The 25,133-nt window shown below is 45.5% G+C and overlaps 1 protein-coding gene and 1 long non-coding RNA gene across 3 annotated transcripts; one reads left to right on the forward strand and one right to left on the reverse strand.

Moving 5' to 3' along the window:
- The first annotated feature begins 1,350 nt into the window (after positions 1-1,350).
- Positions 1,351-20,671, forward strand: LOC110287177. Its single transcript, XR_002377185.2, has 4 exons — positions 1,351-1,433; positions 8,229-8,300; positions 18,320-18,748; positions 20,017-20,671. It is a non-coding gene; the product is annotated as an uncharacterized LOC110287177 (long non-coding RNA).
- Positions 9,407-22,448, reverse strand: Suv39h1 (suppressor of variegation 3-9 homolog 1). Of its 2 annotated transcripts, none has more exons than XM_021153820.1 (6): positions 22,232-22,448; positions 19,993-20,138; positions 18,272-18,934; positions 11,889-12,035; positions 11,674-11,803; positions 9,407-10,958 (listed from the first exon to the last, which is right to left on the reverse strand). In XM_021153820.1, the coding sequence occupies exons 1-6, from the start codon at positions 22,248-22,250 to the stop codon at positions 10,825-10,827; spliced, it is 1,239 nt and encodes a 412-aa protein (XP_021009479.1). In that variant the 5' UTR covers positions 22,251-22,448; the 3' UTR covers positions 9,407-10,824. The 2 variants fall into 2 exon arrangements, with proteins under 2 accessions (XP_021009479.1, XP_021009477.1); XM_021153818.2 differs by lacking the exon at positions 22,232-22,448 and adding an exon at positions 21,804-22,049.
- Between the last annotated feature and the right edge of the window lie 2,685 nt (positions 22,449-25,133).

Consider the following 25,133-nt stretch of genomic DNA (forward strand, 5'->3'; position numbering starts at 1 on the left):
GTTTCTTGTGTGATTTGGGGTGTCGCCTCTCCTGAGTCAGAACGTGGGGGAGTCCTCACGTTGTGGGTCTTTCAAGATCTAGTACCCTCTTCTAGTGTGCAAGCATACATGCATACAGAACATTGTATATATAATAAATAAATCTTTAAAAAAAGGATTGAAGTTACAGATTTGAGAAAATGCCTCTAGAAGATCAGAGTGTAAGTAAATTGATAAGGCATTTTTTGAAAGACCATCAGCTCTTGCCCTGTTTGAGTTCCTGTCCTGACTTCCTTCAGTGAAGAGCAGTGATGTGGAAGTGTAAGTGAAACCCTTTCCTCCCAAAGTTGCTTTTTGGTCATGGTGCTTCATCAGAGGAATAGTAATTCCAACTAAGATAGACAGTATCCTAGGACTGGGGTACTCTTAGCTCCTTATGAGTATATATCCCAAAATTTTAAGTTGCTTTAATCATTCTGTGTTTTTTATCAAGATGTGGGGACTGTAATGTTGTGGGGTTTTGTTTCATGATAATGGGGTATACCATACTACTTGAAGTTTGTTAAATTTTGGGGGGACTAGGGAGTCTAGGCTCTGGGGTTCATCTCTGTGGCAATTTGAATAAAAATGGCCCCCATGTGCCCATAGGGAGTGGCACTACTAAGAGGTGTGGCTTTGTAAGAGTAGGTGTGTAACAGTAATTCTGGGGGCTTTTCTTCCCCACTTTTGCTTTGGAGTAAGGATGGGGTTTTAGTACAAGTGCTCTAGCCCATTTTAGCTCCCAAATAAATGACATGGGAACATAATACATTTATTAACAAGCTGCAGGCATTCTGCTGGGCAGATTCTCTTCTATTCTAACCCTCTGAGGCTGCCTACTTCCCAGCCACATGGCCCTTTACCCACATCGGAGGCTTTCCCCCATTTGCTCTATTCCCTGTGTCCTCATGGCTGCGCTCTCATTGCACCTCAAGGTGAATTCTCCTTGTCCCTCTTCCTCTTCTTCCTCTCTCCTTTCTCTTCCTGCCCCCCTCTTTTGGCTTAGGACCCCCAGACTGGGATGGGATGTCCTGCCCTATTCTCTTCTGCCCAGCTATAAGCAAAATCACCTCTTTATTAATCAATACAAGCTGTAGAAAAGAATCTTTACACATTCCTGAAACAGCAGATGCTCCAAATAGCATGACAATGCTCACCTCTGGACTGCCCCAGAACTCTGGGCCCAGCAATCAGCATCTGAATAAACAGTGCACAAATCACCACGCAATATAGGCGTGGTGTCTTGGGTGAAAATGTTGCCCTAGGGGCAAGCTTTGAGGTCTCAAAAGCAAGTGCTCAAACTTTGGTAAGGTTGTAGAACTCTCCCCTCAGCTCCTCCAGTACCTCCTCTGCCAAACGCCAGCCACACGCCAGCCACCATGCTTCCTGCCATATGGACTAAACCTCTTGAAACTGTAAGTCAGCCCCAATTATATCTTTTCCTTTATAAAAGTTTATAAATGTGGAGGCTGGAGAGAAAGCTTAGAGGTTAAGAGCATTGATTGCTTTTCCAGAGGTCCTGAGTTTAATTCCCAGCAACCACATGGTGGCTCACAACCATCTGTAATGGGATCAGATGCCCTCTTCTGGTGTGTCTGAAGACAGCTACAGTGTAGTTCTATATATATAAAATAAATCTTTTTTTTGTTTGTTTTTTGGATTTTCGAGATTTTCAAGTGCCCTGGCTGTCCTGGAACTCACTCTGTAGACCAGGCTGGCCTTGAACTCAGAAATCCACCTGCCTCTGCCTCCTGAGTGCTGGGACTAAAGGCGTGCGCCACCACTGCCCGGCTTAAAATAAATCTTAAAAAACAAACAAAACAGTCCATTCCTTGCACTTTGCATTATGGGAACTGCTCACCTTGCCTTTGGTGACTACTGCTGTCCCTTTGGCCCCTGCTACTCTTGAAGTTTAAGTAGAAAAGCAAACCTGAAATGGTATTAAGAAGAGTGTGTCTTCAGAGCTCTGCCTTGTGGAGGACTAGAGTTCTTTGGCTTTATTTGTTTGTTTTTAAGACAGGGTTTCTCTGTATAACTACCCTGGCTTTCCTGGAAGACTGGCTTTGTAGACTAGGCTGGCCTTGGGCTCGCAGAGTTCCACCTTCTGAGTGCTGAGATTAAGCCTCCACACCCAGTAGAGGACTAGGTTTTTTTGTTGTTGTTGTTGTTGTTGTTGTTTTGTTTTTTTCAAGATGGTTTCTCTGTGCAGTCCTGTCTGTCCTGGAACTCACTCTATAGACCAGGCTGGCCTCGAACTCAGAAATCCACCTGCCTCTGCCTCCCAAATGCTAGGATTACAGGCATGTGCCACCACCGCCCGGCGAGGACTAGGTTTTAAACAACAAATCCACTTCCAACACTTCAATTTATTTGAGCCTTAGAATCCTTTTCTCAACACTTAGTCAAAAGATACCAAGCCTCTCCAGTTCCTCCTCAGTAGGCTGTCATCTCTGGGCAAAGACTGTGGCCAACCAATCAAATGAACTCTTGGTACCTTTTAAAGGTGAGCTTCAATAGTAAACGTAGAATCTCTGCATAGAGGGCCCGTATTGATAAACTCAGCCTGATCCAGGTCCATGTTCTGTCCACCATTACCTATGCTCAGACTGCTGCTTGAATGAAACTAGCAAAGCTCTTAAGTTCTTTCTTGGTGTCATCCGCCTCCCTGGGGAGCTCACTTTCTCACATCTAGGCCCTTGTTACAGGTCTAGAGGCAGTGGTGGACAAAACATAGAGATATCTTCCTGATTGTCTCCTTCAAGGAAAGTCACTCCTGGCTCCATGGGTTGGGGGTGGAGAGGAAAGGCGATACATCCTCTGCTAAAGGTGGGAAGACTACCTCAGGCTGAATGAATCCCGCAGAACTGAGTTCAACACCCTCATGCTCTTTCTGGTCCTCTCATCTATCTCTGTGATAAGTTCTAGGATGCCACTCTCTGTCCATCCATTCTCTCACTTAAACCACAGGTACCTTTGAGACTAAGGCTTAAATTTGCATCGTCAATCAGCCAGTCATATGACATCAGCTTGGGTCTGTTTTTCAGCACCTTGGGCTCTGTGGCAGCTGGAGAGATTTTTCTTCCAGGACTCACTTTCTGATTGTTTCTGTGCATCTTGAGGGACAAACAAAACAAAAATAAAAAAACAAGACTACTCCATGTCTTTGCACTTTCTGGACACAGGCACACAGTTCCCTCTCTACTTTGCTGCTGCTGCTGCGTTTTGTCAGCCAGGTGCCTTCACCAGGTGCCAGTGTCCCACACTGTTCATAACCTCCGGTCATCAGAATTGTGAGCTGAAAAGACCTGTTTTCTGTATAAAGTACCCTGCCTCTAACATTTTGTTACAAAAACGAAATAGAACAAGACAGTGCATTCATTTATCAAGGGGTAAGGTATCCTTTGTTTAATTAATTGCCCTAGCTTGCAAAGTATCTGCTTGTGTGGCTCTAAGATTGTGTGTGGCTTCTTATTGCAGAACTAGGAAATGAATATGCTGTTCTGGGTTTCAATGTCTCTACATGACTGGTAGTATACATCTACAGACACTGTGAGCTCAGTTATACACTGTGTGTTTCCAGTGGTGAAGCTACACTCTCTGTGCATGGATGTGGATGAGTCTGAGAGGGTTTTGAATGTTTTATGGGTACCCTAGAATTTGTGATCTCTAAACAACTGGTATGCACATATCACAGTATGAAAAGCTTCTAAGATGAGTTATGTGTGTGAGGGTAATATTATAGTACATGAGCTATTTTAATTTGGGGGGGATTATGTCCAAATTGTTTAGTCTCATTTAAGGTAGGCATTTTATTCCTTTTATTATTTATTCATTTTTTTATTTTTTTCCAGACAGGGGTTTCTCTGTGTAGCCCTGGCTGTCCTGGAACTCACTTTGTAAACCAGGTTGGCCTCGAACTCACAAATCACAGAGATCCACGTGCCTCTACCTCTGGAGGATTGGGATTAAAGGTCTTTGCATACTACAACTGCCCTGCTGCAGGGAAATGATTTCTGTTGAGGCCTCTCCTGTTTTCTGGTGACTCAGTACATGAGTTTCTTGATTTGTTCATGGATCTAGATTACAAGATGTCAGATCTAGGATCTATCTCTGGCGTTTTCCTGGTAGGGGAGGTCTCTGACTTGACTAAGGGGGTACATTACAGGAGACCTGTTCCATTTGTGGGTGTTTCAGGTGCTATACAGCTTTGCATTTTTTATAACATGGATCCATGGATGTGGACTTTTGATCTATTTCTCAGGGCCTTGATTTGGAAGTCTGGTTTCTTTGTGGGTCTATGGGCAGACCTCCAATCTGTTTATGGTCACATATTCTAGGACTTGAGCTCCCTCACCAGCCTGATGCCAGGATATGAACTAGTATTAGGACTCTGAAGTGCCTGCAGCCTCTGAGGTTCTTGATACATGGTCAAGCTGTGAAACCTCTAACTTCTTTCTTGGGTTTCAATATCTCAGGGTATGAGTGTACTAGATAGTGTAAATTCTTGGATCCATCTGCAGATCAATGAGGGTGTGAGAGGTCTGTGATCTGAAAACATAAAGTCCCTGATATGCTGCTTCTGGGTCCATACATTAGGGCAGTGTGGTCCCTGATTAAGTTGTGCATATATATGTACAGGGTGTATATCTTTGCTGGTTCTGATCTCTGCAGGCGGATCCTTGTGAGTTCAAGGCCAGCCTGGTCTACAGAGTAAGTTCCAGAACAGCTGGAGCTACAGAGAAATCCTGTCTTGAAAAAAAAAAATCAAAAATAAATAAATAAATAATAATAAAAGGAAAAAAATGCCACCTCCCCAAAATAAGGCTAAACAATTTGGACATCCCTCTGTTGATGTGGATCCCAAAACGTTAATTTCCTAAACTAATCTTAGGGATGTTGGATGATGTTAAATGTCCGATGTATTCACTGGTGAGAGAACAATAATATGTGATGTCTTTTATCTGTGTTGAGGGCATTCTCACAGCACTTGAACATTTAGTCATGAAAGACTGCCCTAGGTATATGCTCTTTAAAGCTCTTTTTCCTGCACTTTCTTTCGTGTATCAGACCTAAGATCCCACATGTGCCAGCAAGTGTCATAGCCCCAGTTTGGTCTCTGAGCTCTTCTTCCTGGATGTTCCCTGAACTATTGAGACATGTGTACCCTGTGGTGTCAGCTCTCTGAGGCTTGGGAGTCACTTAGGGTCTTTGTGGTTTGTTTACCACGCCCGGCTGACACACGCCTTTAATCCCAGCACTCAGGAGGCAGAGGCAGGCGGATTTCTGAGTTCGAGGTCAGCGAAGTCTGCAGTGAGTTCTAGGGCAGCTAAGGCTACACAGAGAAAGCCTGCCTTGGAAATCCTCAGATTTCCAATGTTTCTGGATTGTTTGCTTGCATGTGCGCGGTCTGTCTGTGGCTTGGTTATGGACATTTACTGCAGGATTGGTAATCTCAGGTGGTAAGGATTCTGACCTGCTTCTATCTATCCCCGATTGCCAAGTGTCTGTATTTATTCGGGGTGTATATCCTTCCTATAAAGTCTCAACCCCTTTGTCTTTCCATGTTGTAGAATTTAAGTCATTTTCAATTCTCTCTTCTCCCTGAGGCTTTTAGTCTGTGAGTATAGAATCATAGTGAGTATCTGATCTTTTTGTATGCATTTGTCAAGGGGGGTTAAGTGTTCACTGGTGTTGTGTGTCCATTTATAAGGACTTGCTTGTGGCTTTATGTCTAATAATATGTTTCACTTTGCATTGTGTGTGTGTGTGTCTCAGGCTTATACGGTTGATGTACTGAGGTGTGAAGTTCCCAGGCTGTGGCATCCTGATAACTTTGTTCATGCTATGCTAACCATGTCAATTAGCATAGCTGCAGGTTCCAGGGATTGGGAAATAGACATCTCTATGGTACTACTATCTATCTGGCCACCAGAGACATATACACACAGAGACAGCTCACAGACCTCACATGAAGCAATGATTTTTCAAGTCACACACTTCCTACTCACAGAGATACAAAAAGAACGCACACACATACATATCCTGAGTCATATACCAAACATCCATAAGGTCTTCAATCACTTAGAACTAAACTCACTAGCACATAAGAGAGTTTAGTTCTAAGTGACTGAAAACTCTGGGACATGGCTGCAGAAAAAGAACAGAGACAGACTAGAGTAGCATGTACAATCACTGCTGGAACCTGTAGCTACGCCAGCTGACATAGTAAGGGGGCTTTGTAGATAGGATTAAGTATCCTGAGAAGAGAAACTTATCCTGGAGTATCTGGGTGGTCCAGCATGATCACAAAGTGTGACTATATGAGGGAAGCATGAAGGTAATGGTCAGAGGTGATGGAATGGTGGAAGCAGAACAAGAAAAGGTAACAAATGCAAGAGTTAGAGAAATAGATGGACATAGAGAGATGAAGACAGGAGGAAGATGATGGATGCTAAGGGTGAAAAAATTGTGAATGGTGGAATGCCACCCATTTTGAAGGTAGAGGAGGAAGGAGCAGTTAAGGCACAGAATGTAGGCCTCCTACAGGGGTAAATTACCCCTAAGGCACTCAGCCAAGTTGAGTTAAAAAAGCAAAATTTATAGCTTTTTCATGCCTATATCCAAGTCATCTATACATAAACAAGACCATGCTGTGTATTCTGTTCTCAATTGTATTTTGATGGATGAGACAGTGTCTTGCTATGTTGCCCACACTGGCTTCAAAACGCTGGGCTCAAGCAATCTTCCTGCCTCAGCTTCCTGACTAGCTGACTACAGGTGTGTATCATGGAGCCCACACTACACTTCGATTTCAATCATTTGTACTAAAACTTCTCACTCTTCTGACCCGGAGAAATGTAAAATATATTTTGTTTCTGTAAATACATTATTCTAGCTTCTGGCATTTCCGTCCCTGGTTGGGAGCTCCATGATCTATATGTGTCTCTCATCTCTGGGTTGCAATATCATGAGTGAGCTCTATCACCTCTTTGAGGCTCTGTTTTATAGGATATCAGGTTAGGAACTGTTTCTGGTATTCCTGGCCCTAGATATCTCTAAATAATTTAAAACATTAGATACTTCACACACCAGATTACTAACATTCTGTAACATAAGCCAAAAAAGTGTATCAGAGACTTGAAAGTCTGTGAATACGTTTCAGACTTAAAAAGACTATTTTATTTTATTTTTTAAAATTCTTTTTCCTTTTTTAATGAGACATGGTCTATATAGCTCAGGCTGCTCTGGAAATTGCAATCCCCCTGCCTCAGTGTCTCCAGTACTGGGATGAAAGCATGCGTGCACCATTCCTGGTTGACTATGGCTCCTGTTTTATGCTTCAGGTGATGGTATCTCTGATCTATTCGTTGCTATGTAGCCCTGAATGTTATTCCTCGGAAATGTTTGTGAATATGTATCTCATCACAGGATGTGAGGTTCTTTGGAATATTTCCTAGCATTTGAGTTCTTTGAGCTGTTTTAAGTATGTCATAGGGGTGGAATCCCTACCAGTGTGTTCGTGTATGAGGTCTCAAATGGTACATCTCACCATTTGAAATGTCTGAATTATTCTCTTTTCTATATACTTCCAGAGTGGTCTCTGAATTATATTTTGAAGTCTGTATCCTAAAACTTTGTATTTCTTAAACCTGGATGGTTTTGAGGGATTTTAATCAGCGTAACATGGGTTTGTTCACTGACCTGTTGGGATGATTGTACTTAAATTGAGGTCTCGAAGCTATCTAATGGCCTGGATATATGGCCTCTAAGCTTGCTGGTTTGGGTTTCTTGACCACTCAAAATATGTTGCCAGGTAAGATATCTGTTTTTTGGGGGGTAGTCTCAGTCCCATAGTATGCTATACTTGACCTATTAGGGACTTCATGCGAAGTCAGCTGAGTTGGTTTTTTTTGTTTTGTTTTGTTTTGTTTTTTTTTTGGTTTTTCAAGACAGGGTTTCTCTGTGCAGTCCTGTCTGTCCTGGAACTCACTCTGTAGACCAGGCTGGCCTCGAATTAAAAAATCACCTGCCTCTGCCTCCCAAGTGCTAGGATTAAAGGCATGTGCCACCACTGGCGTCAGCTGAGTTTTTAATGGGCGAGTAGGCAATAATGGGTGCATTTTCTATGTTTGCACCTCTGTACTTAACTCTGTGGTAGTGTCTGAGCTAGGTTTGACTTATCTCTGAGCTACTTAAAAATCTCTTTACAGGTGTGAAATATCAGACTCTCATATGAGGAGACTTTGGGATCTGGAACCTAGAAGTTTTGAGCCGGTATCACAGTAAGTCCTTCGTGGTATTACAGGTTCTGTCTTCATTTTTCTGAGTGGCTTCAGAATCTGTTCCTGGCACCTGATATTTTCCCACTATTGTCCATCTACTGTGTTGAGCCTCCCAGGTGCTTTACCCATGTTCCAAAGCAGAAACCTGCAGTTAGTTCCTGTAACGCTTGCTGTTGAAATCCCTCAGCTGTTGTTTGCAATGTTAAAGCACTTCTTCCTATTTGGGGGAATTTTGGTCAGAGTATGAGGTTTTCTTATTAAAGGTTTGTTTCTAAGGACTGACGTTTCTGACCAGTATGAAGTTTTCCCCCCAAGTTTTTGCTATTTCTGGCATGTTTTGTGGATCTGTGTCCTGGGATTTGGTTTGTTGACTCATATTTTCAGTGTGTCATTTGAGGGTTTACTGCCCAGATTTGAGGTTGAAAGTTGTAAAGAAATGTCTATATAACTTCTCACAGAAGACAGAAGCCAAGTTCTTCAGAGGTCTGGGAGCTGTTTGGGAGTCTGAATACAACAGTTTGTCCAAGTATGAGCTACTAGAGGTGTATACTCTCAGAGTGTGAATGCAGGATCTAAGGTCTGGGCTGTGCCCTGAATTGTATCTCTGGTTTTGAATGTCTCTGTCATATGGTATAAGGCTGTTTGAGATTGTTACCTACAGAACAGAATCTCTGAGCAAAAACACTGGATCACATTCACTTTGAGGAATGATAAAACCAAGCATGAGGCAGTGTGTTTAGCATATATATGTGCACAGTAAATATTGGCAGAAAAAGACTCTGGAACATTTTCAAATGTACCAGGTAGGCTTTAAGTTGAAAACTTCTAAGAACAGTAAGGGCCCAGCTTGAATTTAGCACATTGATTTCCATTGTATTTATTTCTTCAGGTAGCTATTTTTGTTTGTAGCAACAAATCAATTTAGAAAAAGTTAAGACTATTTGTTCAAGTGTGTTTTTAAAATGGCTTTAGACCACTTTATAAGGGGCCCCAAATAGGAAGATCACGGTGAGATGACTCAAGCCTTTGTGACCGCATTCTAGAGCAACTAAACCCCAGCTTCTAACCTCTCATTTCCCAAGACCTCAATCTCCCAAATCTCAAGCTTATTAACTCAACAACACAGTTTATTGGTGTGCACTCCAGGCTAGGGAGGGCTGAGGGGTACATAGAGAACCAGATTCAGTCCATGCCTGAAGGTCAGCCTGGGAAGTGTGGGCAGGAAACATATACAAAATACACACACAGACCTGGCATCTGGTAGCAGGGTACAGAGTTTCACATAGGGCACTCTGGGTACAGGAAGTCAGGAAAGGCTTCCTGGAGGTGGGGAAGCAGGGGACAAGGCAGCCATCAGAATCTTTGCCTTTTGTACATTTCTAGGCAGTTAACTTTGAGACAAGTGGACCCAGGTGAATACTTGGAGCTGACAAGTATTTTTGGCCTAGACATTGCCTTCTGTCATATGGGCTTTTTCCTGGGCTCCACCTTTGTGGTTTTCAAGGCTTCCCTGAGACAATCTGTATGGACCGGGTACTCTACCAAGTGCCTGGCATCACATCGCCTTCTAGTCGATGCACATTACTGTCTTAAGTGCTATCTATAGAATACCTAGATCTTGGTTCCAGCTTCTAGTAGTTCTAGTGGCCATCAAATGCCAAGGCTGGGTTTACAGCCCAGCACTGTACTTCCCGATGGTAAAACTAAGTTCTAACCTTTCTGTGGGGCTTTCAAAGAGGTATTTACTTCATCCCCATTCTGATGGTATTTGGGCAACTATTTTTCAGACTTGCAACTGTTGAGACCCTATATATAGGTCTTAAGGTTAATACCAGCCAGCATCAAAAGCACAATGAGCGGAACCAGCCTTATCTCCCAGCTCTGGAGATTGCCTTTTCTTTCATGAGTACAAAGGCTCTGTGGTTGCTGATCCAGCTTGATGTTAGGCTGGTATCTCAGCTCTGATGTCTGTCTGCCAGGGGGTTGCTTCCTCATACCATTAGAGCAATGAAGAGGCCTACAACAGGTCACACACAAGCTCCAAGCAGAAGCAGATGCAATTAGAACAAAAATCTTAGCTGGGTTTACACCTATAATCTCATCATGAGGAAGGCTGAGACAGGAGGATTAAAGGTCCAAACACCAGACTTACTACATAGAGCTGCAGAGATGCTGTCCAAAACAAAGAATCTGTTTTAGAGCTGAGTTCCTCAATCTGGACCTCCATTACATGACATGAATTCCAACTCTAGGGAATCATGATGTGAAAAATATGTTTCTGAAAATGGGGCTGGGAGTTTTAAGTGCAATGCCTGATGGGCCTGGGACAGGGGAAAGGAACAGGAAAAGGGTACCCGGAGTTAGTCCTCACAACAGCCCTGACCCTAGAGCAGGTTAGGGTAGGTGAGGACAAGTGGAGGCAGACAAGGCTCTGATTGATGGTCATCCTTGACAAGAGGGTAGCAGTAGGAGAGGAAGGTGGCTTCAGGCCCCTTCAGTTAGTCTGGCCTCAGACTTCTCAGGGCTAGAAGAGGTATTTTCGGCAAGCTGTTGTCCCACATTTGCATTCAATACGGACTCGTTTCTTGGGGGAGCCGGGGAGCCCAGCCAGGCCAAAGTTGGAGTCCATTCGGGTACTCTCCATGTCCACGGGGTCCACTGTGAAATCACAGCCAGGGAAGGGGGGGATTTGTTAGAAGGCCTGCATGAATTGTCCTGCTACCCCTTATATCAGAAGACCCAGGGATCTTGGGATTTGAGTTAGGAGGGGATCTTGTGGCTTGGGGTTAGAACTACAGCACAACACTAGAGGGGGGTTGTTCATGAGTGGGTTTGAGGGATGTTTGGGTAGGAAGAAGGCTGACAGGAAAACAGAAGGGGTTCAGGTGGTGGGGTTCAGGAATAGAGGGCAATTTGGGCATCCAAAAGGCACCTGAACTCTTGCCCACTATCTGCCAAGTGTCTCAGAGATGACTAGTTTAATCAAGAAGAGGTCAGGCTAGAAAACACAAGGGTATCCAGAGGCTTAGAACAAGGAAGGTGAAGGAGGATTACAGTCAGGAGGGGCAGCGGGTAGGTGATTTAAGATGGAAGTGAGTAAGTATATTTAACTCTTCAGCCAAACATCCTCTCCCACAAGTACTGAACGAAGGTGGTGTAAGTGTATCACAGGGTTGGGGTTCAGGGGGTACAAATATGGGAACCCATAAGCCATGGGCAGGGTCCACTTAGAAGGCTGGAAATCAGGAAGAACATCTTAAAACTCCAGCAAAAGAATTTCCCTTGGTCCACTCAATGACCCACATATGCCTTGGGGTGGGGTCCTCACATCCCATATCACTGCCCCTGCCCCTGGGGCCCTTACCACCCCCACCTTGCATGTTGTAATCAAAGGTGAGCTCCTCGCCCGCCCAGATGGTTCTTGTGGCAAAGAATGCGATGCGGGGTAGTCGCTCATCAAGGTTGTCTATGAATACGTTGTACACCTGCAGGTTGGGATCACACTGGGCAAGAAAGAACAGTGGGAAGGTAAGGAGGGGCCCTGGCCTGTCCCTCCCAACCCCCTGCCCGCTTGTTGGAGGCACCCACACTATGGTTGACAAAATGAGAGATGTTGCCATAATAAGCGGCATCCACGGTATATACGTCTTCCACGTAGTCCAGGTCAAAGAGGTAGGTGGCGCCCTGGCGGTCGTAGATCTGGCCCCTCCGCTCTGCCTCCTCTGAGGTAATAATCTGAAGAAGGGGGGGTAAGATTTGGTCATGAAGGTTCAGGAAAGCCAGCCCCAACTAGACCTTGACCTGGCCCCTGGGAAGAGAACAGTGAGCAGGGGCGATGTAGAGCTGTCCACCACCCACCCTTCTCCAACCGAGATGGCAGGAGCTGTCTTGTTTGCAATGGCGGGGCAAGGTGCAGTTTGTGAAAGGAAGAGGACCTCCACTTTCTGTTCTCAGTGAGATGTCCCAGAGCCTCATGTATACTTGGGGCAGAGCAAGATGGGACAGAGACACAGACAGACCCAGAACAGGCAAGAAAATGAGAGTCAGGTTACAAGAAAGAGACAAGGAGAAACTCACTGACCTGGGGCAGGGCAGCAAGAGACATAGCACAAGGCAACAACAAGGGAGTGAGACCAGTGCAGGCCATGCAGATGGCAAGGACATGGATGTAGGAAATAAAGAGGCCCTGGACAGTGAGGACAAGGGCTTGACTGAATGGAAAGGGGACTCAGACACAAGAGAGCTTGAGGCAGAAACAAAAACACAATCTTAGTTTGAAAGATCCAGGTTAGAGAGAGAAGATCAAGGCCCACAGAGAAGTCCAGGGCCAAGATCCTCAAATCCTGAGAACCAGAAAGAGGCTGAGAATAAAAGCTACTGATTAAATGACAGAGGGAGAAGAAGAGAGAACATGAGAGGAAAGGGGAGCGAACTAGAGCTGAGAGAAGGCCCTAACAGTGGTAGGAACACCTGAGGTTGAACAGAAGGCACCACTTCCCACATTTCCTCCCCACTGCTCCTCTCCTAGGAAATCTATAAAGCTGCTTCACATCTTAGCTCTGATCTACTCAGGTCTCCCAAATGCTATTGGGGTGGGTTTTTTAACTTCACCCTCACTTGATAGTCCTCTTCTTGGGCCCCATATACTGTACCACCATGCCCTCAGCCCAGGGTACCCTCACTTCAGGGTTTCTTCCATATGCCAACTCTTTACAGACAAGTGCCCTACCACACTCCACCAGATACATACTGCTACTTTTCCTTGTGTTCTATGGCCCCCCAAACCCTCTGCCCAAGAGGCAGTCTTGTAGGTAGTTACAATATTCACTCTCCACCTGTCTTCTTCCTTCCCTCTCTTCCTCAAAGACACTGTCCACCTCCCAGATGACATCAGACACAGACCTTCCTAGCACCTTATGAGCTTGGTGACCATGTTCTTCTGTTTCAAATATACCCTCCTCTGCGCATGACTTCTCTGTTCTCTAGCAAGGAAGGCTATATTAGTGTCCTAACTGTCTCTTTTGTTATCATATTCTCTCCAGACCACACTCCACACATCCTCCTACTCTAGCTCATTCCCAAAGGACCTGGCCTCCCTATCTGCAACTTTTTTCTTCATTCACTCAGGTCCTTTGTTTTGGTAGTGTAGACAAACTCAGGACCTTGCACACATTCTACCCATGCAATATATACCCTAAGCATACCAGGTTATTTTCCCACTGGGGGCTATCTAGATCCTGCTTACAAAGGCCACAGTCTGATAGGGGAAGAATCCTGATCTACCCCTGACCCTCATAGGCCACAGAGGCAACAAAGATAGAATCTGACACCCACACTACACTCTTAGACGTAGTTCATGGAAACATCACTGGGGAGATTAAAAATATGGCCTGGGGATGCGGTAATGAATGGTTTAAATGTGCTTAGTGCTTTATCAGAGGACCAGAATTTAGATCTGAATACCCATATCAGGCTGCTCACAAATACCTAGAACTTGGCCAGACATGTTCACACACAACCTTTAATCTGAGTACTTGGGAGGCAGAGGCAGGTGGATCCCTGAGTCTGAGACCAGTCTGGTCTACAGATTGAGTTCCAGGACTGCCAGGGCAATATAAGGAGATCCTGTCTCCAAAACCAAACACAACCTAAATACCAAATAAACTCAAGGGATCCGATGACCCCTTCTTTTCTGGACTACACGAGCACCTGCAGAGAACACATACATACAATGTAAAATAAGTTAAAAATTCATCCTGTAAAGCAGGCCCCAGGTCATAATAATAATAGGGCCACCAGTGAATCTTTTTCTCCTGAAGGATCCAGCAATAGCCACAACAATACTCATGTAAGGCAAAGTATGCTGAGGTAGCCTCCTATCTCCTTGAGAACCATATGACCCTCAGTCCCTCAGAAGCCAGCCAGTCTGTTAGTTCACCAGTAGACTGGCTCTTTTCTGAGCCACCTTCAAACCTTAAGGAATGTCCACATCCTCCCCCACTCCATCTGTTGGTCTGTTCTGTCCCTACCTGCTCCTCCAGTCTCATGAGGATGAGTCATAGCCTCCAGGCTTAACCTGCTCTCCTTGTGTCTCACCTATGATGTCCCATCCCTGTTTCCCTTCTATTCTATTGTAGCGCTTCAGACTGTCAAGGAAAACAGATGATCTAGGAGTTAGTTTAAAAAAGCTGTTGAAGGGACTAGAGAGATGGCTCAGCGGTTAAGAGCACTGGTTGCTCTTTCAAAGGTCCGGAGTTCGATTCCAGCTCACAACCATCTGTAATGGGATTTGATGCCCTCTTCTGGTGTGCATGAAGACAGGGCACTCATGTATCTTAAATAAATCAATCTTTTTTTTTTTTTTTTTTAAAAGAGGCTGTTGAGGGGCTGGAGAGATGGCTCATTGACTAAGAGCACTTACTGTTCTTCCAGAGGACCTAGTTTTGATTTCCCAGCACCCACATGGAGATGCAGAACTTTAATTCTAGTCCTAAGATCTATAGCCTCAGCTGGGCAGTGGTGGTGCACAGCCTGATCTACAGAATAATTTCCAGGACAGCCAGAGCTACAGGGAAACTGTCTTGAACATGTCCCGGTCCCCCAAACCATCTATGGCCTCTCCTGGTCTTCTTGAGCACCAGGCATACCCATTGTACATACACATATACACCCACACGAGCCGGGCGTGGTGGCGCATGCCTTTAATCCCAGCACTCGGGAGGCAGAGGCAGGCAGATTTCTGAGTTCGAGGTCAGCCTGTTCTACAAAGTGAGTTCCAGGACAGCCAGGGCTATACAGAGAAACCCTGTCTCGAAAAACCACAAAATAAAATAAGGCTGTTGATGTGAATGAGACTAGGAAACTGAGTCAGTGGCTACTGAGCCCCTCCTGTGCCTACTTTCACAGGGGGGAAAACCAGCAGGCCCGCCACAGCACTGGGTTTAAACAGGCGTTTCCTACCATTCACTTTATTAAGCTTTGTAACTTGGACCACTTCTTACATGACACCTCTCTGGTGAAATAATGTTTTGGGTTGGTTTTGCAACAAGTATCATCTTTATTCTGTATGCCCCCCCCCATCCCGCCAAAAACAACAAAACAAAACAAAAACCCAAGAAACTACTGGTGATGAAATGCTATCACTTAATCAAATAAAACTCACCTTCATTCCAGAGAGGATAAAATATATACAGAATGCATGTTCAGTATTCTCTAGTATTTTCTGCCTGGTGAAAGTAATGTGGAAACAAAAATCTAGAGCACAGAAAGGTCCTAAAGAACAGAGAAACTGTCAGTGGCATCCAAGACTGGGAATGGTACTCTATATTACATAGCCCCTTGCCTGTTAGGATGTGGTTCAGTGGAGGAGTACTGCCTAGCATAAAGGAAGCCCTGTGTTCTATCCTTAGGTGGGGAGAGGGCTGGTTTCATAATATAGCACCTTAGGAGCATCTAGACAGTGCCACATAATTAAGTATAAACACTAACCCCACGTACAAACAAAGGTAATCAGGTCAGGTTATCCAAAACAAAACAAAATCCAGCAATGGTGGCACATATCTTTATTCCCAGCACTGGAGAGGCAGAAGCAGGTGGATCTCTGAAATTCAAGGCCAGCCTGGTCTACCCAGAGAAACCTTGTCTCAAAAATCTAAGCCTTTCACTTTTTGAGCATTTTGGATTATCTAAGTTTACAGAAGTACCATTGACAGTACTTCACAGGGAGGAAGAACCTAAACAACCAAGAGAGACAAAGTGATTCCTGCTGAGTGGTAGGAGTGGGATACAACCTTGGTACTGTACTGTACTGCTTTTCAGAGAGGCCACAAGGAAAGAGCTTTAAAAGTGTTTGGGGACACCATCAGAAGGATCCATAGGTCTAAGGGTACTAGAAGGCCCAAGAAGGTGGTGGCAGCCAAGCAGGGATGGTGCACACCTTTAATCCCAGCACTTGGGAGGCAGAGGCAGGCTGATTTCTGAGTTGGAGGCCAGCCTGGTCTACAGAGTGAGTTCCAGGACAGCTAGGGCTACACAGAGAAACCCTATTTCAAAAAAAAAAAAAAAAAAAAAACGCAAAACAAAACAAAGACAATGTCATGGCAAGACAGAAGTCAAGAAATAACATGGAGAGAATGGATAAGAATGGGGAAAAAAAGAGGTGAGTGGGCTCCTGGAAACTGCTCTGTCCAGAGTGGAGGAGCAAGGTCACAAAGCCCAGGGGACTAAGCCTTCCTGAGGCTTTTCCTCTACCTTGGTCAATACAATTAAACTGACTTGTTTCTTGCTTGGAATGACCTCTAGGAATGAGATCCCAGAGGGTCTGGACACCCCCCGCCCCTTTCAGTGTGCCAGGGGTCCCAGGATAATAGCATTTTCTTCTAGAAAGATGTCTATATACCTGACTGCCCAAAATCATTGAGGGGTGAAGATAGCTCTGAAAGTATGGAGAACTCATGCTTCCTCCGGCTCACTGGGCCACTGTGGGATACAGCCATCTCTTACTGCAGATACTCAGGATCCCTCTACTTCCTGTCAGGAACCCTTTGAGTATCCGCAGACAATGGGGGGGTGGAATATGGCCACCCCCTTGTCCAGACTGTTGTCTACTGTATTGCCGACTGTTCTACCTTGAGAGCACGTCTTTCCTGCTAGGGTCTGACTCTTTATTCTAGTTTTGTAAGAGTGAAAGCCTCTCCTAGTCATCAGTCACTGATATGGATGGACATCCTCAGGCCAGTACTGTCACTTTCCGAGCAAATAACACCCAGGAGGGACCTATGGAAATACATGAACAATGTCATTATGACAAAACACACACTTAGGCAGTAAAGATCCCGAGGTGCTAAGACTCTCAAACCATCAGATTTGTCTATATATAAAACAAATGCCCAATTCTAAATGCCCACAGTGTCTTACCTTACAATGTGGTACTTCCTACTGCATACACCTGCTAGTCACTCATTCAGACACACACACACACACCACATACTTTACATACTTCCAGCCAGTAGATAGTAGCAACTGACTCATTAGCAACTTCCCCTTGGTCCCCTACTACAAAATGCTGAGGTTTGTGATGGTGACCGGAAGGCCCTAAGGTAGAAGAAAGACACAATGGGAGCAGGTGTAAAAATAGGGTGACTGAGTCACTATATCAACAGTATATCCATTGAAACAATACCTAATTAAAAGAAACACCCACATCAGAGTGTTCAGAAACCAGGCAAAGCAAACTCCTAGACCAGGTATGGTGGCACATATTTGTAATCCCAGCACTCAGGAGGGGAGAACAGGAGGACTGTGAACTCAAAGTCAACCTGGGCTACCAAGGGAGACTGCCTTAAAACAATGCAGACTAACTCCTAACATGTTAAGCCACAAAGATCTGAGGATTGTTGATTACAAAAGCTAATCTGCAAATGTACCATCCAGCCTTTCCCAGGATAACCTGAAATTCTTTCCCAATGCTGTGACCCTTTAACATAGTTCCTCATATTGTAGTGACACCCCCCCAACCATAAAATTATTTTCTTTGCTACTGTTATGAATGGGTCATTCTATCCCCAAAGGGGTTATAATGCACAAGCTGAGAACCAGCAGCCTAGGGGATACTGCCCAACCTCCATCTAAGACAAGCCTACATGCTCCTCTAGTTTCACAGTCTGTGATAGATAGAATGACCCTTACCACAAACTCACCTTTCTAGGTTCTACAACCTTATGCCCAGACCTCATACTTTGGAAAAAATGCTGCCTGGAGTTCAGTTCCCACTTGCTTTGCTATATACCCTTATGAAACTAGAGGTCAGAATACTTCAGTGTTCTTTTAACTATATCCCTATAATACTCAGACCAACACCATAGGCTTTTCTTACAGGAAAGCAGAAGAGTTTGAGGTACAGGGTTAGGGGCACACATACTACAAACAGGGAGTGGGGAAAGCTGCACACATACCCAGACCCATATGCTCACCTCTCCCACATACTCCATAACAAAGCTATTTTTTCGGATCTTTTCCAGCGTGCGGACACCCCAGCCTCGGCCATCATTAGTGCGGAAGATGCAGAGATCGTAGCGGATGCCTTTCTGGACTACCCGGTTTGGGCAGTCATAGCCACAGCAACAGCGGGAGTTGCACTCGTAGATGGGCTGCCCAGCTTTCAGTCGCACCTGGCCTTGGTCATTGTAGGCAAACTTGTGCAGGGATGCTCCAGGGCAACAGCCTCCAGTGGGTGCCAACAGACAGTCCTGGCACTCACAGCCAACAGCTACCTGGTTGAGGGTGATGCCCTCACCAACTCGATACTCATTGATATAGACAAAGGACCTTGGAGGGCCATCCAGGTCTACCTCATTCTCCACGGTGATCCGCCCCAGGTGGCTGCGCTTGGCATTGAGCTCTTGTTCCCAACGTTGCAGTGCCCGCCTCTGCTTGGCCTTCTGCACCAGGTAATTGGCTAGGTTTGGGTCCAGATGCCTGGGTGGCTTTGACCGGCGGTGTCGTCGGACAAGCTCTCTTTCTAAGTCCTTATGGAACTGCTTAAGAACTCGTACACATTTGAGATTCTGCCGTGGCTCCCAGGTGTTTTCTGAGTCAGGATACCCACGCCATTTAACCAAGTAATACTCCTGCTCCTGTTAGGCAGACAGGGACATGAGGGTACCATAAATGCTGAGAACCCTCTACAGTAAAGATTCAACTTCTACCCTCCCCTTACTTACTATTTGTTAAAATTTCTACTTTTCATTTCAACTCCCCAGACTACTTTCTGCCCTATCTTCCAATTATCTGTTCCTTCTTTCTAGCTGCTCAGGCCCAAACTCCTGTAGTTATTCTTGGTTCCTCTTTTGCTCACACGTCCCACTAAATACCATTCACATCAAAACATTGCTGACCAGCCAGGCCTCTGTTAGGTGCCTCTCCACTGGTTCCCTGCCTCCTCCCTCTTCCAGGTTGGGAGAACCCTACCTAAAACTAAAACTAAAGATGAAAAGGAAGGAAAAACATCTAAAATTTGCTGTAGCATTCACTATGTAGCAGGTATTGTCCTGAGCAGCTGACACACCCACAACTAATTCTAACAACTCCAGCCCCTCCTTTTTTTTTTTTTGGTTTTTCGAGACAGGGCTTCTCTCTATAACCCTGGCTGTCCTGGAGTTCACTTTGTAGACCAGGCCGGCCTCGAACTCAGAAATCCACCTGCCTCTGCCTCCCGAGTGCTGAGATTAAAGGCTTGCGCCACCATACCCGGCCAGCCCCTCCCATTTTATAGACAGAAAGTGAAGGCTACATTTAAACTAAGCATGTTACTTTCAGTGAGCTCCTCTAACTATCCTGCTACTACTTCTGTGGCAACAGTAACTGTTTCTGGTGGGCACTCTACCTGTTGCCATCTTTTACTTCCACTCTTAGGCACAGAATCTCAACTTGGTAACTAGTTTATATTTCTAGGTGGATACAAACATGCATTGGAGGATTCATTCTGCCTCTTGCTCTCTGAGAAAGCCACTTAATTTCCCTCCCTGTAAAATGGAAATAAGAGGGTCAATTCATTCTATTTTCCCCCAGGAAGAATCAGAGGAGAAAAATCCTCTTTGCAAACAGATGTGGGGGTTGGTGGAGAAGAGGGTCCCCTGCCAGTGTAGTGTCTGTCTGTCTGTCTCTCTCACACACACTCTCACACCAGACTTACACGGATCTTCTTATAATCACACAGGTATTCAACTTCAAAGTCATACAGATTCTTCTTAGAAACACCAAGGGCGGGACAAGAAAGCTTGGCTAGTCGGCACAGGTCCTGCAGTTGATTCCAAGAAGATTTACAGCACACACTGCAACCTAGAATGAGAAGGCCAAAGACTCACAAAAATGTAATCCACAGGCCTTACCCAAAGCTAAGATCCTCTACAACAGGAAGTGCCAATTCCTTGAACCCTAATGCTCAGGGCAACACCTGGAAAGAAGCCTACACACCAGGAAGCATCAACCTGTCTTTCCCTGCACATGGAAGGGTCCAGTTCTCCTATCAGAGGACCTATGCCCTCATCTTGGAGAATCTTCTACTCCAAACTCTGGCCCCCTAACTCTGGAATGGCAAGGATGAAGTGGTGCTCATAGCAATGGGCCCATCGTCCATAAAGGGATCCACTCGCAGAACATCCAAGGCCTTAAGCTGCTTGCAGACTCACCTTAGGTCAGAGCCTTAATCAATGCTCTTTGCACTTTGCAAAAGACTGGGGTGCGTTAACTAAGAGAGGCAGGGTAGGACAAAAATCCCTAGGGCAACAAACAGAGGTGTTGCTATAAAGTCTTCAGTCACTTATCTGAAATTCCTGGGCCACTGGATTTTGGAATTCAAACATTTGGGAATTTTACACAAGTAATTTTAGGCGAATTCCTGGCATAGGACATTAACCCATCTATAATCAAAACACATTAACAGCAAACACATCTATAGCAAAAGCCTTGATTTTTCACATTAAATATTCTCACTGAATAATTTAACTTTTAAAAATCCCTTGCCATGATTAGTGACACATTTAAGAAAGACTTATTTCAAAGAATTTTAGATTTTGTAATTATATAGATTGTAGAAAGATATTACATTACGCTGGGCATTGTGGTGCATACCTTTAGACCCAGGAAAGGCAGAGGCAAGCTGATCTCTGAGTTCTAGGACAGCCGTAGTCTGTCTCAAGGAAAAAAAAAATCCCTGTCTCGGGGGTGAAAAGTACAACTCAATTCGAAGGGATCTGCTCTCAATTCAGGAACATGTAAACAATTCATGTGGTAGGTAAGTCACCGACAATGACTCTTGGTCACCAAAATTGTTCAAGAGAAGCGGATTTAAAGTATACAATTTTTTTTTTTTTTTGCTTCAGAGCACATCCCTTCTTCAACGTAATTTTAGAAGCCATTTTTAAAAATCAAAATATGTCACAAAACCACTTGATGCTAGGTGTATGCTGTCAATAGCCAATGCCATCTTTTAAGGATGTTTTTTTTTTTCTCCTCCCATCATACGACTCAAATCTAAAACAATCCTAATAAGATGCTCTAGATGGTAACCTAAGTACATACAAACACTTCAAAAGAAAAAAGATCACTGCGTACGTATACACCGATCCTTTTTTTATCCAAGGCCCAGCGGAGACTAATCCCTGTCCTCCGAGGCCTCTCGGTTCCCGGAGCCTCTAACCTGCGTCTGGAACGCTTTTGAAAGCCTCAAGAAGTGGCCTGCAAAAACCATTTGCGGCATCTGGCTGCGCGCTGCCAGCAGCCGCACTCCTCCCCGCTGCAGCTCGGGCTCACACTTGTGGAATCTCTTCTCAGCGCTCTACTCGAGGCCCAGGAGCCCGCCCAGCACGCGCAAGTCACCCCTCTTTTCCTGCACATGGAGGAGCCGAGCCCTCCTCTCACCGACGCTTCCCCCCAGTCCCGCTTTCCGGGGAGACTCGTCTACCCGAAAACCCTGCCCCCATCTCGCCTCGATCCCTTTCCCACCTAGAGTCGCCGGCTCCCCCATTTTGAGAAGGGGGTCCGTTCCACTTCTTCCTCCCCTTCCGGCGTCTCCCGTGGAAACCGAAAGGGTAACGGTCACTGAGAGCCGCCTTTTCCCGCGCGTGGCCGCAACCTTCTCCTTCAGGACTCACTCTCGCGCGCGTAGGCGCGCCGGCCAGCCGCGCGCGGCCGAGAAACCCCGCGCGCGGCCTGCGCAGCCCCGCGCCCCCCGCGGCCGAAGCACGCGCCCCCTCCCCTCAGCCCCGCCCTGCCCGCGCGCCGGGCCCGCGCTCTCGGCCCCCACGTTTGCCGCGCCGGCCTTCCAGCTCCAGGCTCCGTGGCTCCGGACGCCTGGCCTGGAGCCCCGGCCACCTTCCCTCCATTCTACTCGGCCGGGCCAGTAGCTCGCGTCTCTAGCACCACAGCTTCACCTTTTAAATTTTCCGCCATCTTTCTCCACAGCTAACAACATTCGGGCCTAACCGGCCTCGCGAGAAGAGAGCGCGCGCGGGCGTGGCCGGGGACGCGCAGTCGATTGGCCGCTCCTCGCCGCCCGCAGCTCCGGCTCGGACCAACCGCGGAGCTGTGCCTGGACTCCTCCCGTCACCAGGAGTGGTCTCGAGAGCCCGTGCTCGCTGCCTTTATTCAGAGTGCGCCTGCGCAGTAGCAATGCTTGCCTTTGCTCCAGGCCCCGCCCCTTGTCAGTCATATTGCTAGCCAATCGCGGCGTCAGTCAGTCATAAAGGGCTTGTTTTGTGCAACCCCAATTCTGCCAGTCATTTATTTTAACCTCGCGCAGGTATTCACTGCCAGGGTGGACCTAAAGCCATCATATATATATATATATATATATATATATATATATATATATATATATATATATATATATGCTCACTCACCTGATTGAAATAAATAAGTCGGTCGCCGCCATCAGATGTCCGTTTCCATCACTCGCTTCTTCATCCACACTCAGTCAATAGTAGCATTCATCTGTGCCCTGCAGCCGTCTGAGTTCATAGAAGCACAGCCCTTGTGCTGTTAGTCAGGCAGCCTGCTATTCCCTCAAACTGTTCCCATCACATCGTTAGCCATGCAGCCCTTTCTCCATCTACCTTGAAGGAGACGTCTCAAACTCCAATGGCCACCCATGTCCCGAAGTGGACTGGGATTAGATCAGGACAAATTATTGTCAGCACCCATGTAAGAGCCACACCCAGCGACAAAGTGCTGGAGGAGGGAGACAGGAGCCCCAAGCTTGCTCTTAGAGGACAGAACCCATTCCTGTAAGCTGTCCTCTGTTCACACCTGCACCTTGGTAGGTGTATACACACATACCCCAAATAAATTTAATATTAAAAAAAATACGATGAGATCAATCAAGGATGATGCTTACCATTGACCTTTGGCCTACATATATGTCTGCATACACACATACACACACCCAATAAATGTAATAAGAATTAAAAATAAAATGGATCACAATCAAGAGAGATGCCTGCCGTTGAACTCTAGCCTACATGTGTATGCACACGTACACAGTCCACAGTAACACGCACATATACCAGAAGAGTTCGAGTCAGGCTTTCGCCAAGTGCAATTATTACAGATTTACAGACGTATTCCTATCTCTAGTGTCAACAAGACAAGAGAAACCCTATACTGCACAGCAGGAGGACGGGGTTTACATGCTACACAAACTTCAATGTGGCCCATCAATTATTTTTCTAAATCCACTTCACTAAATATCAGCTTAAAGTAATTTGGGCATCTGTAGTTATCATGGAATGCTTCCCTGACTTATTTTTTTTTTTTAGATTTTCTTTTTTTTTCCTTTTTAAAAAATTGGTTATTTTATGTATTTACATTTCAAATGTTAAACCTTTTCCCTATTTCCCCCCTGGAAACCTCCTATCCCATCCTCCATCCTCCCTGCTTCTATGAGGGTGCTCCCCTACCACCACCAAACCACTCCCGCCTCACCACCCTAGCATCCCCTTACACTGGGGCATCGAGCTTCCACAGGACCAAGGGCCTCCCTTCCCATTGACGCCAGATAAGGCCATTCTCTGCTACATCTGCAGCTGGAGCCTGCCTTATCTTAATGGCTTTGTTTATCCTATAGGTTTGGAAAGTATGCTGAGGCCCTGTGCCTTACCACCACTGAAGTTATGACTAAAATGGCTGTGGTCAAGTCAAGCTGGGTTCCTATAATGACTCTCTCATTTCTCATTCCTATTATGGGTCAACGAGTCAATATCTTCTGAAGTGTTAGGTTCCTCAGAGAGACTTGGATTCTATCAGGATACTTTGTAACCATGTATGTATCTGAGGGGGATAGGGGAGCTTTACTGACAGAGCTGTTCCTCAGCTAACCCGGGACTCATTCATTCTCCCTCTCACCTTTTCAGATAAGCAGGTAGTCAGTCTAGGTATCCCACTGACCGTACTACCTGTGGATGTTTAGTCAGAATGCTCAGTATCATGTGATTCAGCCTAGGTAGACAACCAGCCATCAGAACTAGCTGCCTAGCTGGAGGTTCCATCCTCTTTGATCAGCCAGCTTGAAATCTACAAGATTACTCTGTAATTAGAGCACCCACATTCATTTACTCGTGACTGGAGAAAAGCCAGATTGGGAACAAAGAAAAAAATCTATTTAGAAAGTCGGCAAACAAAAGAAGATAGGATCCTATCTCAAACGGAGACCATTTTGCTTAGAGTCTGCAGGTATAAGGCAACTGAGGGAGCTGAGGAAAGTTATCTTTCTAGTTTGAGGAGGGCTGGATGGTCATAAATTCCACAGTGGCCTGCTTTTCCGACATGTAAACTGTTATTTTCTAAAGTTTCTTTGGTGTTCTGGAGTCTGTAAATCACAAGAAAAGTTACTGATTAGCAAGTTTTCTGACTCATTTCTTGATGTCAGGAAGTTATTTAACCTTGTGATTTAAGATACCGAATGGGGCAGGGAAAGGGGGCACAAAGCACCTTTGCCAGACAATAACGTAAGTGATCGAGCAGCCTCACTTGGAGATGCTATCTACAGCAAAGCTAGCAGGAGACAAAACTGTGTGCTGTTGAGACCTCCAGAATTGGGGAGTCTTTGGAAGCAAATGAACCTATGGAGTTTCTTTCAGAGCGTCTTTGGCTTTACAGACATTCTCTCAGGACAGAAGTGGTTCATAGAAGCCAGAATGGTGCTTTAGCCATTCGCAGCATCTGGTAGTCTGGTCAACCGCGGTGGCATGGATCGTCAGTGAATCAGCCTGTAAAGCTATCAACCCCAATCAGTGCTGGCAGGCGTGTCATACAGCCTGCATGTTCACTGTCTCACGG

The sequence above is a fragment of the Mus caroli genome, chromosome X (assembly GCF_900094665.2).
Source record: "Mus caroli chromosome X, CAROLI_EIJ_v1.1, whole genome shotgun sequence".
In the NCBI taxonomy this organism is placed as follows: domain Eukaryota; kingdom Metazoa; phylum Chordata; class Mammalia; order Rodentia; family Muridae; genus Mus; species Mus caroli.